The sequence below is a fragment of the Aureobasidium subglaciale genome, assembly GCF_000721755.1.
Source record: "Aureobasidium subglaciale EXF-2481 unplaced genomic scaffold scaffold_10, whole genome shotgun sequence".
In the NCBI taxonomy this organism is placed as follows: Eukaryota; Fungi; Ascomycota; class Dothideomycetes; order Dothideales; family Saccotheciaceae; genus Aureobasidium; species Aureobasidium subglaciale.
In genome coordinates this window covers 349,215-364,121 of record NW_013566985.1, presented here as the reverse complement: position 1 = coordinate 364,121, position 14,907 = coordinate 349,215, and the positions used below count along the sequence as shown (strand labels likewise).

General features: G+C 50.1%; 1 protein-coding gene across 1 annotated transcript; it reads right to left on the bottom strand.

The window, feature by feature from the left end:
- Positions 1 to 392: 392 nt before the first annotated feature.
- Positions 393 to 13,976, bottom strand: AUEXF2481DRAFT_29452 (uncharacterized protein; the record flags this gene model as incomplete). Its single annotated transcript, XM_013488340.1, has 3 exons — positions 393 to 467; positions 525 to 1,363; positions 1,412 to 13,976. 3 exons carry the CDS (start codon positions 13,974 to 13,976, stop codon positions 393 to 395), a joined length of 13,479 nt encoding a protein of 4,492 aa, XP_013343794.1.
- Positions 13,977 to 14,907: the final 931 nt, after the last annotated feature.

Here is a 14,907-nt window from a genome sequence, read left to right as displayed (position 1 = left end):
CGCGCTCTTAAGTCTGTTGTAGTTACTCGGCGGAAGGCCAGCTCCTGCACGACTAAAAGTATGGACGCTCACACCTAGTCGTGCCGGCTTCTAGCTGGACAGTCGGCTATCGAGCAAGTTTTTGCGTGCCAAAAGTCAAAAATCAGGCTGGGTTCATACCCATCTCACCTTGGACTGGAAGAAAACACGAGAGAATCAGAAATGAGTTTCCAAGGCTCTTGTAGTTGTAAGAAAGAGAATGATATTAATGCCATGTAAAGCACATGTATAACTGATAAAACTCCTTCCCAAACACTCCAACGCCAACAGTAAGCAGATTCTTCAGCAGAGACGGTGTTTGTTCTGTTTTTTTTTTTTGGCTCTTGTGTTTTCTCATTCTGTCCTGGTCTATATCAATCAGGACTCTGATATCCCGTCGCACCCGGAAACCTCGGTTTCTTCGGAAATGGTGTAGGTAGGAATCTTTTCTGCTTCATCATTAGTATACCATCCTCTGCATCTGTAGAGAATCAAACAAAACTTACAGCATGCTCCTCATCATCCAAACTCTCTCCACTACTATCATCGCTTTTTTGAGATTGATCTGTCTCAATCCTCGATTGCTTTTCTTTTTTGTTTTCTGGTGTTTTTGCTTCTTCCTTGTCGTCTTTCTTCTCGGACTCTTCAAATTTCACAGATCTCTCCTCATTACTCCTCTCACTGAGCGTCTCCAATTGGCCCAGGATATTTCTGACTGGGATCTGCAATTTGGGTCTCAATCGCGAGTACACCAATGCGTATTGATCAGTCCTCCACTCTTCGAATTCTGTCTCCGCACTTCTATAGGCAGCATTGACAGCTCTCTCCTTTGCGAGTTCTGCTTCCCGTTTAGGATCGGTGAGCACACGTTCTGCGGCCCTTCTGCGACCTTGTGGTGTCAGAGGAGTGGATGCTAGGAATGGTGGGATAGGCATGGGTATAGGTTTGCGTCGGGGTGTGAGTTCAGAATGTGGGAGTCCGAGGGCATCAAAGAGGCGGTTTGGATTAAACTCTGGTGTTTTTGCTGAAAGAAGGCCGCCAGTTACGAGAGCATCGTTAAAGGGGTCATCCAAGTTGCTGAAGTCTGTGATGATTCCTGCAGGGCGTGTTTTGTTTTTGTCGGTTTCTGGCTTTCTGACACCGCTGATGGGGGTAGGGTATGCGGTCTTGACAGGGAGTTTAGGATCGGCCGCATGCTCGAGGGTGTCGATTTTATGTTCAAAACGTTGTTTAAGTTGTGTATTCTCACGTGCCAGACGATTGCAATCGGCCTCCAATCTTCTTGCTTCGTCCTCAACGAGGCGAATCTGTCGCCTGGTATCCTGGAGTGCGCTAGACGGTACCTCTTATCCGTCAGCTTAATGTATGTTTGATGTAGTTCTGCAAGACATACCTGGAGGGCTAGGATGTTTCTTACCCTTCTTCTCGGAAGCGCGCTCTTCGGTCAGCTCCTCGACTTGCTTTGCGAGTGCTCTCTTTTCTTTTTCTGCTTCTAGAACCTTGTTCTTACCGATCAACACTACCTTCTGCATCTCATCGTTGACTTCGGCGGCTTTGAATAGGGTTTCCTGAGCCTTGTCCCACTTCTCTTTGTAGACTTTGAGGGTTTTGTTACATTCAACGTGATTCTCAGCCTCTCGCGTCTTGTACCAATCTACCCATTCTTGAACCTGTTCCTTGTTGTAGATTGCCATTTCGAGTTGCCTAGTCTTGTCGTGTAGCAGTCTTTGATACCTAGCAGTATCAGGGTCCGAAGAAAGGTTTGGGGGAAGAGTCGGCGATGGACCCTTGAGTTCTTTCTGCCAAGCATCCAATAATTTCTTCGAAACTTCAGCTTCCTTGAATGCTTGCTCCTCCATCTTTTTTATTTCTTCGTATTTCGTTTGAGCTTTCGATAGCTTACGGTGAAGATCTTCGATCACATCCTTAGTCCTGTAATGTTCCCTCTTCCACTTCTCAACCATGTCTTTCTTTACGTCGATTTCTGCCTTGAGCTTCCTGTTTGCTGCCCTCAAGCCTTCAATCTCGTGCCGATGGTCGGCACGTTGTTCTTCAACGTGCTTCTCAAGGTCGGCAAGGTTCTCTTCGACAATCTTGCGCTTGCCGCCAGTCAGACACAAGCCATGACTACTTCCACGCATGACCTCGGCAGTGAGATCTGCAATCTCCTTGTTGGCAGCATCGACTTGTTCTTCCGCAGCCTTCAGCTTTTCGTTCGCAGCCTCGAGTTGACTCATCACTTGATCGAGATCTTCTTGGCTAGTAGCATCTTGCTTGAGCGTGTTCTCTTGCTTGATTTGCTCAGCTTGGCGTTGTCGATCCTCACAATTTTCCCGTTTCTGAAGGGCCTCATCACGATCTTTCACAAGATGATCGCGCTCGACAGTCAAGGCATGAATCTTGAAATTGCATTCGGTGTGATCGGCATCGCCAGAAGAGGCTTGGGTACTGTCCAGACGGACAGGTGATGTTTGAGTGCCTTGGTCCGAAAGATTCTTCCTCGAGTAGCGCTGAGACCAGGTGCTGTTCAGTTGATCAAGAGTGTTGACTCCCTCTCTTTCGACGGCCCATCCGTCTTCGGCGTCGTACATTCTGGTTCGCAATGCCTTGTTAGCCTCGTGACAAGCCTTCAACTGCTCAGCAGCTTCCTTGAGTTGAATCTCTCTGATCTTCAGCATATTTTCCTTGACCAAGAACTTTGCCTCGATCGTACCGGCAGGAGGGAAGTCGTCGTCGCCATCGTCAGAACCATCCGGTGAATCTTCATCCTCATCCTCATAGTCTTCGCCGAGCTCCTCCTGTCTCCTTATTCTCTCCTTTCTCCTCAATTCTTCCTTGGCTTGCTTCGACTCTCTTTTCTTCTTTTCCTTTCTCAAGAACTCAACCTCTCCCTTGGCTTGTTCAAGTGCCTTTCTGACAAGCGCCAGCTCTTTCTTGACATCCTTACATGGGTCTTCCCAATCTGCTTCTCCCTTGATCATACCATCCCAAAGCTCGTTCTCGCCCTTCTTAGCATCAGGACTCTTTTTGATATCTCCGAGCTCCTTCAGAGCGGTATCACGTTCTTTCTTGACAGCTTCGAGTTCCTTTTTGGTAGCTTCGAGCTCTGCCTTCGAGTTCTTATTCTCGTCAGATTTAGTAGCTGTGATTTCAGGTACAGACGACTCCGTGGAGGACGTGATCTGCGGTCTCAAACCAGCAACCTTGTCCTTTACCAGACCGAAAAGACCGAGGCTCAAGATATCAAGACCCTCTGTTACAATAGTCTTTCCTGTCTCGGCAGCTGTCGAAACAATACTCTGAGAACGCTGGGCCTTTTTCTCGACAGTCTTTTCTGCTTCCTCGGCCGTCTCCTTGACTTTTTCCTTGACTGACTCAAACACCTCGGGTGCATTGCTGACAGAGCTGATGGCTGAGCGTGCGTATGGGTGACGCTTAGGATCAGCCTTGGGACCAGCTTGTGGGGCTGTAGCGGAGGGTGAGATTCGGGCTTCGGATAAAGCTTTTATCTCGGATTTTGCAGCAGTGAGTTCTCGTTTGGCTTGTGAGACCTCTTTCTGATACTCTTCGATCTTGTCCTCAAGCTCTTTGCAGTAAGGGGAAACATCCTTCTCCTTATGGACTTTGGTACGAATATCAGCCGTTCTTGTCGAAGAAGGCTCAGTGCTGACGGAAGAAATGTCCGAGTGCTTCCAAGTCTGTTGACGAGTCGTCTTGAACGGCTTAGGCGATCTGGGTGACTTGGGCAACTTTGGTGAGTCGGGTGCGATATCCAGTGAGAACCAGGACAAGGGGTTCTTGCTGCTGTACTTCTGAGGTGACTTGGGTGACTGGGGCGAACCAGGTGCAATACCCAGTGGGAACCAAGGCATCGGGCTCATAGTATTGAGCTCCTTGGGACGATTGTCTTCCTTGGTCTGCTTCTTAGAGCTATCGCCCTTCTTGTCATCACCGCCGTTGTTGTCGCCTCCGTTGTCATTGCTGTCGTCGTCGCTGCTGTCGCCACTTTCATCGCCATCGCTACCGTCAAGATCGCGGTGTCTGCTATCAGGGTACGGGTCAAAGACAGCGCAAAAGACCCAGGCCAGATAGATGACCAACACTCCAACGGTGCTCGCGCCCAAAGTGGTGATGAGACCGCTGTTATCTCTGAATAATTCTACAAAGTCATACCAGATAATGTCTGTCACAGAGAGAGCTGATCCCTCATGCAGAGGTGTGAATCCGAGGATATAGTTGTCGTAGTACTTGATTCCCAAGAAAGTCGACAAAGCAAGTGTGATCAAGAAGCGTGTCCACGAAGACTTGTTGACAGGTCTGACAACTTCCACTTGTTTGATCTGCACCTTGACATGCTTCTTGGCTTCTTCCTTGACTCGCTCCTTGACTTGTTCCTCGATCTGCTCCTCGACTTGCTTTTTGGAAGGTGCAGCTCGGTTCTTCTCGAGCTCAAGTGCTTTACGAGACTCCGCGTCCTGTTTCTTCCACTTCTTGGCCTCAGTCTCGGCGTCCTCAAGCTTCTTGGTGGCTTCCTTCTCAGCAGCCTTCAGTTTGTCTTCGACAGCCTTGACTGCTGCGAGTTGATCTCCGTTCGTCTTGATAGTCTTCGGATCTGCCAGGGCAAGCTGTGCCTTGGCCTCTTCATGCGCCTTCTTTTCCTTTTCGAGCTCGGCCTCCGTGTTTGTGAGCTGCGTACGAACGGGGTCGTAAAGAATCTTCAGAGCTGAGAGTTGTTCGTGAAGTTCTTTAACGCGCTTTTTGACCTCGTCGCAATCTTCTTGGTCCTTTAAGAAATCAAGCTCCTTCTGTGTTGCTTCGAGTCTCTCCTTGACGTCCTTACAAGGGTCTTCACCGCGCGGTCTTAGTATTTTGAATCCGGGTGTACCACTCAAATCGATGTTTGAGCCAGACATTGTGGGACGTGAGATCGAGTAAGACGAAGCATTTGAAGTAGGACTGGTGGCAGTAGGATTTCTAACAGTGGGGATAAAGCCAGGGTTTCGCAATTCCTCTGGTAGCTGCCAGAACGATCCGGGTGGATATGTGGGCGCCACATAGCCACGTGATGCAGGCTGTTGCTGGTTGACAGACCCAGGGTTTCGCACTGCCTCTGGTATCTGAGAGAATGCTCCCGGGATGTTGTTTGACGGGGTGTATTGATACTGCCCAATCAACGATGACAGCTCCGAATCTGTTCCTCGAACGCTCTGTGTAAGATCGATTCTGCGGCGATCCACGATGTCTGCAAGGATCGCAACTTCGGATTCAGCAGGAGGCAAGAACCCATTTTCAGCACGCCAGAGCGACAATTCGATGAGCGAAGGGTACTTGACCTTGTTCTTCTTAGCGATAGCTTGTCTCTGGGCGATGAAGTTGTGAACGTTGATGGATGCATTGACTCCAAACTTCATTTCCTTTTCGTTGAATTCGCCAAGGTAGAGTATCACATTAGGGTACTTGTGAAGAAACTTTGTCCATGCAGCGCTCAGAGCTTCTGGGGTCGCTGCTGTGGGACACATGATGATATCGTTGGCATCTACGCCCACTCGTAAAGCTTTAGCCCGGGGTGAGCTCAAATTGTTGGCACGGATACGATAGGTTCCTCCATGTACGCACTCTCGGGGCGTTTCCTGCACGTATTCTGATGGGTTCTTCAATAGAGATCCCCTTGCGGCTTTCCACTCATACTCGTGCTCACAGCAGACTTCGTTGGTCTGGAGTCTCTGGAAGAAGCCATCCCTGTATTGCGGGGGAATTCTAGGGGGAGGTGTTTGGGGATCGAATGCACCGGACCCGTTGAATGGCGAGTCCTCCGACGTTTCCGCAGGCTTGGAGGGGGCAGCAGACTTGGACTCCTCCACAGGCTTGGTCTCGATCTTCGAAGGACTGTTGCCCGCAGACTCAGGCGAATGTAGCCTGTTGACAAATTCTGCATACGACAGCTTGGTATCGTCTGTAGCCGGGTAGATAAAGGGGAGTGCAGGTGTCTGCTTGATCTTTGGACTCTTTGACTGTCTAGCATTGAGGTAATCGACCCATTCCGATGGCGTCTTCTGGATGGACGAGTTGATAGGTGTGCCATCATACGCATCGCCATGTGGAGGAGTGATCTGCCCAGGTGGGGTATGAGGCGACTCGACTCCTCTCTTAGCAATTGCCGAATTCTTGCCTATTTGTCCAGGGGGAGTACGAGGAGGCTCGACTCCTTCCTTGGCGCTTTCAGGGTTCTTGCCTGCCTGACCAGGAGGATCCTTGGGCCTGAATCCAGCGTCACTGGCTGAAGCTGTGGTGGCAGATCCGCGTTGGCCCTGAAGACTGTTCACATAGCTGCCCAAGTCGTCGAGTCCACCACTAAGACCAGTGCCTCCGAATGATATCTCAGCAGGGACAAAGAATCCAGCTTCATCAAATGGAGTATTACTGAAGAAAGTGTCATCAAGACGCTGTCCGGCGTAACTCGATGGGCCATATATGACAGAATTCAACGAACTGTTCGACTTGGGTTGTACGTTGAAAGACGGGTCAGAGAAGACATTTTCGGTGTAGTCCGGTCCTGCGCTTGATGCTGACCCATAGCCCTGTTGAGAAGCGAAGATTCCATTATCAGGTGTGTTGAATTCAATCAGATAATCTGGTGTTGGTGCGGGCCAGGGACCAGTTAGTTCGGGAGTGCTGAACAGACGTCCTGTTGAGAACTGCTGGGTAGTCGGTGCCCCTGTACCAGGTGCCCAATGAACGGAGTTTGTATTTGCAGACGCGGCTCTTTGTCCGGCTTGTGCAGCAGCTGAAGATGCACCCTTTTGTGCGGCCAACTGGGCAGCTGTTTGACTTGAACGTCTAGTAAACTCAACTCCGCCATTCTTCTGGAAGTCTTCGTAGGTAATTGTGGTACCACGTCGAGGTCCCGGAACACCAGCAATCTCCCAGAACTTGGTGTTCTCGACTTCCTTCCATTGTTCAGGTGTCCTCTTGTCGTTCTTCCAGTCGATGACAGTCTTGTTGCCTTGAAGTCGATCTTCAGCATCTTGAAGTCTGAACTTGGTCGCAAGAAGCTCGTCATTGACAGTCTTGCAAGGATCTCCGTTGTTGGTGGCGATCTTGTTTGAGGCTTCGGTAGCAGGCTTGTTCGCAGTGCCAACAGACTTCTTCGAATTGTCCGTAGCAGCCTTCGCTGGAGTGTCTGCTGCAGCCTTGTTTGCATTGTCAGCAGCGGCCTTGTCAGTAGTACCCTTAGGGACCTTGGTCGCGTTGTCCGCGTTGGCGTTGGTGTCATCCTTCTTAGGTTCCTCAGTCTCCTTGTACTTGAACTTCAGATCAGCAAGTCCCTTCTTGACATCCTTGCAAGGATCAATCTTAGGAGGTATTTCCACTTCAGAAGAATCTGGTAGCATTAGGTTGCTCTCTTCGACCTTGGCCTCTTTGATCTCGATTGGTTTCCTGCAGAATAACGAGTCTGTGATCCAGCAGGTGTAGATGAAGAAGAATGCAGCAACCAGTACGGGCCATGACCAAATCCAATCGTGGGGACCACGTTCGCGTCCGTAGACAGAGTCTATGAGAGCGTGTGCGTAACGGCTCTCACTGTCCAGTTGGTCGAGAACCACCATTGTGATGTAGAAGGATGGCAAGAACCATTCAGTGGTTGGGAACCTGACCACAGCTTCGGCGGCATCCGAGTACCAGTGTCGTTTGGCAAGTTTGGGGAGTTTCCACCTCAAACTCTCTCCCTCGTTGAACAGAGACGAGGGCTTGGGCTTAGGATGATGAGGCAGACGGTCCTTTGTAATGTACACTGGGGTTCCGTACAACTTCTCACTCTTTTCGAATGCTTCATCAAAGATCTTCTGCTTCTCTGGGGGCGGACAAGGCCAGAACTCATATATGAGCTTAGGAAGCGGAGGCTCCGGTTCCTTCGGCTCCTTCTTTTCTTCATCTCCGGCTGTCGTAGACTTGGATTCGGTTGTCTTGGAGGTGGAGTCGGCTGTCTTCGACTCGGAGCTGACTGCCTTGGAAGCAGGCTCACTTGTCTTGACTCCAGACTTCCTAGCCTCGTGGGCTTCCAAAATAGCCTTGTTGATTTTCTCGATGGCTTCGTCATCCTTTGCTTTCTTGAGCTTTATTGCTTCGGCTGAAGCTGTCTGAGACACATTCTTAGTGGCTGTCGAGGCGTTCTTGGCCGTCTCAGCCGGCTTCCAAAGACTCTTTACCGGTGTCTTCTTCTCGCCCTTTGTATCAGCTCTCCATCCGTCCCTCTCGGTGTAGAGTATGCTAAGCTGACTTCCCAGGAAATTGAGTTGTTTGCCCTTCTCAATCTTGTACTTGTGGAACTCGTCGTGCAAGTCAAGAAGTTTCTTCTTCTTCGAGTCATTCTCGTCTTGCAGTTCCTCCATGGGCGCATTAGGTCTTCTGAGTCTTTCGAGTCTCTTGTGAAGAGCAAGCATCTCTTCAGCATGTTGAGCTGCGACAATCTCCTTGCATTCGATGATGTTGGCTTGTCTACGATTGGCTAGATAGGCTTCGTTGAGAAGCTTGCGAACAGCGTGAGGTGAATCATCAACGACTCTCTCCAGCATGTTCTTTGCCTTTTGTAGATCCTTGTCTCTTCTACCCAGACGCTCTTCGCTTCTCAACAACTTCTCCTTGTACAGGGTGAGCATCTCGAAAGCATCACACTGCTTTTGAACATCCCTGAGTTGCTTCTTGTAGACGCCGCAAGGGTCGTCGTTAGCTATAGGTCTAGGTGCTGGAACTTCGTGAGAAGCCTTGGTCGGGCTGCCAGGAGCCGACTCAGCCCCAGGATCTTTGCGGAGCACAAATTTCTCAAACACGCTAAACACATCCTCGGTAAAAGTGTTCTGCTTTGGATGCTTGATCGGGGTTCCTGGCGTCTCAGGTGTTGGCATGATGTAAGTATCAATGAGTCCCTTGAGCTTTGTCTGTGCACCGATGAGCTCCATGATAGTATCCTTGCACTGATCGTCCTCTGGAGGAGGCAAGTGTCTATCGCCAGCAAGCTTGTAGGTATCCTTGGTGGTTTCAAGCTCGCCAATGCGATGTTGCAAATTTACAATCTTCACCGCACTTTCACGCAGTTGCTGAGAAAGTGACGCGATCTGTTCTTGAGGGTCATTTTTGTCGTTGTTGGTAGGTTGGTCTACAACCTTCGCCTTGGCGAGATCCTCTTGCAACTTCTTGGTGGTCTGCTTTTCCTGATCAAGGAGTTCTTGCAATTGCTTAGTCGACTTGACACACTCTGTTTTGGTGGCTTCAAGTTCCTCTCTGAGCTTTTTGCTATCATCGTTCGGACTTGTGACATTGCCGCCAGTGTTCTGTGCGCTAGCCTTGAGATTGACTTCACGAAGCTGCTTCCTCACTGTATCGAGCTGACCTGTATTGACTTTGAAGGCATCTTCCAGTTCCTTGTATTGACTCTTGACAGTCTTGAGCTCTGCCTTGACGTCCTTGCCAGAGTCGTTGATATCGGCTTGATCAGGGTTCTCATCAGGCGTGGTGCTTTTAAGAGCCTCCTTGAGCTTCTTCTCGCTGTCCTTGAACTGTGTGTGTAGACTTTCGTAGTCCTTGATCATTACGTCGACTTTCCAGTCGTGATCGGACTCGGCGTCCTCGAATTTCTTGGTGATGTTTTCAAGACGTTCCTTGGAAGTCTGCAGCTCTTGCTTGACTACCTTGCAAGGATCCTGGCCCTCGCCAGTTTGAAAGTCGTCATTGGCGTTGGCCTTAGCGAGAGCACCTTCAAGCTGACTCTTGGTGACAGCGTGAGCTTCACTTTCTTTCTCAAGGTCGTTCCTGACAGCTCCACAGCATTTAGGTGAGTTGTTTCCATGGAGGTACCCAATCACACCTTCCAGATCATACGCCTTCGTGATAAGAGCTTCCTTTTCAGAGACTAGCGTGGCGTTCTTCTCGCGAAGTTTCTGCAGCTCGCCAACATCTGCCTTCAGAAGTTCCAAGTGGTCGAGTCTGGCCTGAAGACCTATGTTGGTGGCTCTATCCAAGTCCTCTGCACTGACCTCCTCTCCGACTACCCAAACAGCGGCAGCGGTCTCGAAATCGTCAAGAAGCTTATGCATTTTCGCATTCTCTTCGCGAAGTTCCTTTCTCTCTTTGACAAGCTTACGATGGTTACTCTCAGTCTCGAAGGAGTCCCACATGTCCTCTTGTTGATCAAGAGGGACAGCAGCAAGCTTAGTAGCACCCCAAGAGCCACCCAGCGTCGTCTGAATCTTGTCAGTCAAAAGCTGTTGAGTTTTGACAAGTTCAACTTCGAGCTCCTTGATACGGTTGTTTTTCTGAGTTTGCTGCTCTGGACTGTTACCGGCAGAAGTGGGGGCCGTGGATGTTACGCTGGGTGATTGACCATTCAAACGGTCGACCTCGGTTTGGAGTCTGACAACTTCCTTGTTGGCAGTATCGGCACGGTCAGAGTAGGCAAAGACTCGGTGATCGAGGTGTCGAACCATGTCCTGCGCTGCCCTGAGCTTGATCTTAGTCTTTGTGTTCTCAGAACTGAGGTAGGCACAATCGTCACAACGAGCAGGTCTGGTGGGAATTGGTGTTTCTGAAGAGGCATCGCCCAACTGTCGTGTAAGCTCAGAGATCTTACTCTGAAGCTCAGCTTTCTCCCCATGTGCGAAGGCTTCGGCGGAGTTCATGGTGCGGATGACATCACTTTCTCTGGTTTCTTCGGCTCTTTTCAGCGCCAACTTGTGATTCTTCTTCAACTTCTCAATCTGTTTACGCATGACGCTACAGTTCGGACATGTAGGAGAGTTTGGCAATTGAGCGCTGTCGATCTCGTGGACTCGGTTGAGTTGCTCACTCTCCTCCCTAAGCTTGTTGAGTTCTGCCCAGTAGTCATGTACGGAGGGTTGGTAATCAATTGGACGGTCAATGACGCTATCATCGGCTGTTCCACCATAAGAAGGATCATCTCCGGCCATCTTCTTATTGAAGGAGGCCACAAGCTCTCGTTTCTCGTTCTCGAGCGTGCAAATCTTGGCCTCCAACTCCCTATGGGCGGTGATCTTGCATGTTTCTTCGCCAGTGATCGTAAGATCGCTGTCGGACATGACTTCATGGCGTACCTGCGCCATTTCACGTTCATAGTAGGCGACTTCCTCTCTTAGATCTGCCATGTCTGCTTCGAGGTCTGCTTCTCTGGTCTGCAGTACAATCAAGTCTTCGAGAGCGCCTGAAGGACTTCCGTGATGCTTCTCAAAGGTATCCATAGCCCTACGAGCCTTCTTGAGGTCATGTGCGTTTTGCTTGAGCTTCAATTGGTTCTGATGATCCCTTTGTGCAAGCTCGGAGGTCTTCTTCTCGGCCAGGTCACGGTCTGTCTCCGCCTTGTACAATCGCTTCTCCAGGACATCCAGGGTTCCGATGAGGCTGGCAAGACGGGTAACAAACTCTTCGCGGGAGATGGGCCTGCCCGAAAAGACGAAGGTGGAGAATACGTCGTAGTTACCATAACACAATCCCTGCTCGATGAGAGTACGCAAGATCTCGTCTTCAACACGGCCATCCAGGTAGATGCCGAGAGCGCGGATCTCATCGAAAATGTTGCGTACACCCATGTCTGCAGCAAGCCATGGGACGACGTGGTCTCTTGTGAGTTGTTCTGGGAGTCGAAGCTCGGGCACAGATTGGCCAAGTTCTGAATAAGTTTCACCAGTAGAGCGGCCGTGGATAGCCGATTCTGCGGGTTGGACGGACTCATCACCAGGCAGTCTGTTCTCGTTTATCACATTGACGATCAATTGTGCAATGTCTTCCCTGGTAGCAATTGGCCATGGTTGTCTCAAGGTCGCATAGTGAGCGAAAGACCAGACACGCTGGTCGTTTGCAGATTTGTACAGTTCTTTGAACCTCTTGCTCTTTTCTTCCGATTTGGACAGAAGATGCTCCAGTGTGGCAACCTTGCCTGCGAGCGATTTGTTTGACAGCTTTGTCGTCTCAAGCTCTCGTTCCAGGAGGTCGACCCTAGGCTCTGACTTCTCAGCAACCGAAGCGGCGACTGGAGCAGCGATTGTTACGGTAGCGTTTTGCATAGATTCCAGCTCAGAGACAGTATCATTCAACTCCTCGATCTGACCCCTGAGTCCGGCAAGTTCAAGGTCCGTCTGGACCTTGAGAGCTTTCAAGGTTGAATTTCGGTGTGCCAAGTGAGCAGTCTCCTTCTTGTGTTCTTCGTATGCCTTCGTGACTTTGCCACAGGCTTTTTGCTCATTCAGGAACCTCTGCACGGCTTTTTCGGCCTGCTTCTCGAAGAAGACGATCTGGTTGCGAAGCTGGGCGTTGTCGACGTTTAGTGCGAGGATCTGCTTCTCTTGTACTTGACTGACGTCGAGCATGGAACGCATTTTGGCCATGTTGTCGTTCATACTGATTTGCATGCCGCCCATTTCTGCGACGTCCTTCGAGACCTTGTCAAGACCTTCTTGTACCTCTGAAGGGAGTTGAGTTGGCGATGCGGTGATAGCTTCAACTAAAGATCCTTCGAAACGCTCTCCTTGGAGTATTTTAACCATCGCGTCGGCCTCTTTGACTTCGTTTTCCAGCTCCAAGACTCTCTTCTCGTATGCTACTTTGGCCACGGCAAGTTCAGATTTCATTCTCTCAACTTCATCTTGCATAGCCTCGCGTTCAGCGCGCACATCTGCAACACCCTCGGAGTCGATCGATAGCTTGTTTTGCCCCAAAACCTTGGACAGCGAGAGAACTCGGTCCTCCTGGACGCGCATGAAGTACCAGAGATCTTCAGGTTTCCACACACTTACGTTGTGGTGCTTGTTGACAGCTAGTCTTCTCAAGTCATTCTGAATGAGGCCGACTCTGCCAGCTCGTAGGGTTTGTTTAGCTTTGGCAGCCTCATCAGCTGAGGTAGATCGACGATGTCCCAAACTACCTGTCTCGACACGCCTGGAACTTGGGGCGGTGAGTCTGCCGGGGATATTGGGAGCATTGACATCCTCATCCTCTGCTTCAGCATCTGCTGACGACATGCCGAAGTTTGGTGTTCCAGGTCGTTCAGGAACTTGTGGTGGAGTATGCTTAGGCCCATCCTTGTTATAGGCTTCGGCAAGTTTCAGAATCTCCTGCAACTCGAAAGCCTCCGTAACAGCGTCTTGGGTGCTTTGCGGAAGAGACGATGCTCTGTCGACAGGAGACATGGGCCAATCGTTCTTCTCCGCACACTTCTTCAAGTCTGCGACAGCATTTGGGTCTGTGATGATCACTTTTACATCTGTAGGAGAAGTGACCTCGGCGTGGTCGTGATCGCGATCTATAGTGACATATTCGATGGCAAGAGGGCTTCTCTCTCCAGTCGCCTTTCGCTTAGCACCGCTAGGGAGTCCTTCCTGGCTGCGGCGGCGTTTCGCTGTAGATTTCTCGAGTTCTTTCTGATTTGCAACACGCGTGACGAAAGTGTTGGCAGGGGAGTGGGATCTAGAAGAGATTCTTGGACGCCCTCTTGATTCTTCGTCCGAGTCTGAATCAGAAAACTTGGAGGATGTTACACTTTGGTCGTCGTCTTCGTCTTCGTGGTCATTCTCGTTGTCGTAGTCGTCATCTTCTGGGGAAAATGACCGTCCAATGACTATGTCGCTGAGTCTGGATCTGTCGCTTGATGGAGAAAGGAGTGAATCCTCCTCAGTCTCAGCCTCGGTAGGTTGTCCAGAGAAGATGACAGAAGGCTCCTCATCCGTTCCGGCTTCTTCGAAATCAGAACGAACCTTGGGCAAAGCTACATCATCCTCGGTTTCGTGTTCAGCTTGAAGCGAATCTTCAGAAGACTCGGTGGCTTCGACTGTCTGCTCAGGCTCCGCAAGTGTGACACGAACGATGGGAGTAGGAGTTGTCGAATTTCGAGACTCCTGGCTGGGAGTTTGCTCTCTCGAGCCGGCGTTTAGGGACTGATCCCCTTCGTCCGTCATACTGTTATCAGTAACTTTTATTCAAAACAAGATTATACCTAATTTATCTCTCTTGTTCTTTTCTGAAGCAAAAGAAGAAGAAATGGAGTATTGAAGATAGGGACGAGAACAAGAATAGCATGCGGCACTATGGTGGATTCGGAATAAGCTGGTGTTAGTAGTGGCAGGATTTCCTCTTGTTCGGTTGAGAGAAGAAAGAGGTCGGGAGACCAGTGACTTAGCCTCCATTTGTGTTTGAAAGCGTGTTGTGTCGAAAACAGCCTTCATGAATATCCGCATCCGGATGTGTATGTGTTGAGCATGCACACAAAGAAGCGATGATGTGCGGGAGTGTTGTAGGGCACATTCGATACATACTCTCCCAGAAGGAGGCCTCATCCCAACTCGAGAGCCAACTCGATTATATCTTCACGTCGTCGAGGTCGACTGGTGAGGTGATCCATCGTCCAGCTTGAGAACATGGAGAGGGTGTGTTTAGGCACGATCGAGTCGCCAAGAACTGTCACCCAGGAGTAAGTGCTGACGAGGTCGAGGAATGTAATTGGAGTGCACAAAGGATTGTTCGTTGGCCGAATGCGGAGTTTCGAGAATCACGTCCGGTGCCATGCGTTGCAATTGATGCAGCCATGTCAGTAGACGTCCCGACTTGAGCCTCATAGCAAAGAGACAGAGACGACGAAAGAGATGACAATGGGTGCAAAGACAGAGAGAGACGCGAAATGGAGTGATTGTGTCGTCTGAGAAATATCGATCGTGCCTTCTTTGACTTTGAGACACGATCGCGTCTGGGAGCTCAGACCATATAGCCAGGGTGCTCTCCAAAACCATGATTACGACCCTTTCGTCGACCACTCACAGTCGTTGACAACATCAAATTGAGTGTGTTGATGTTTCAGGGCGCTCTCGCGATATATATTCACGATTCTGAGGG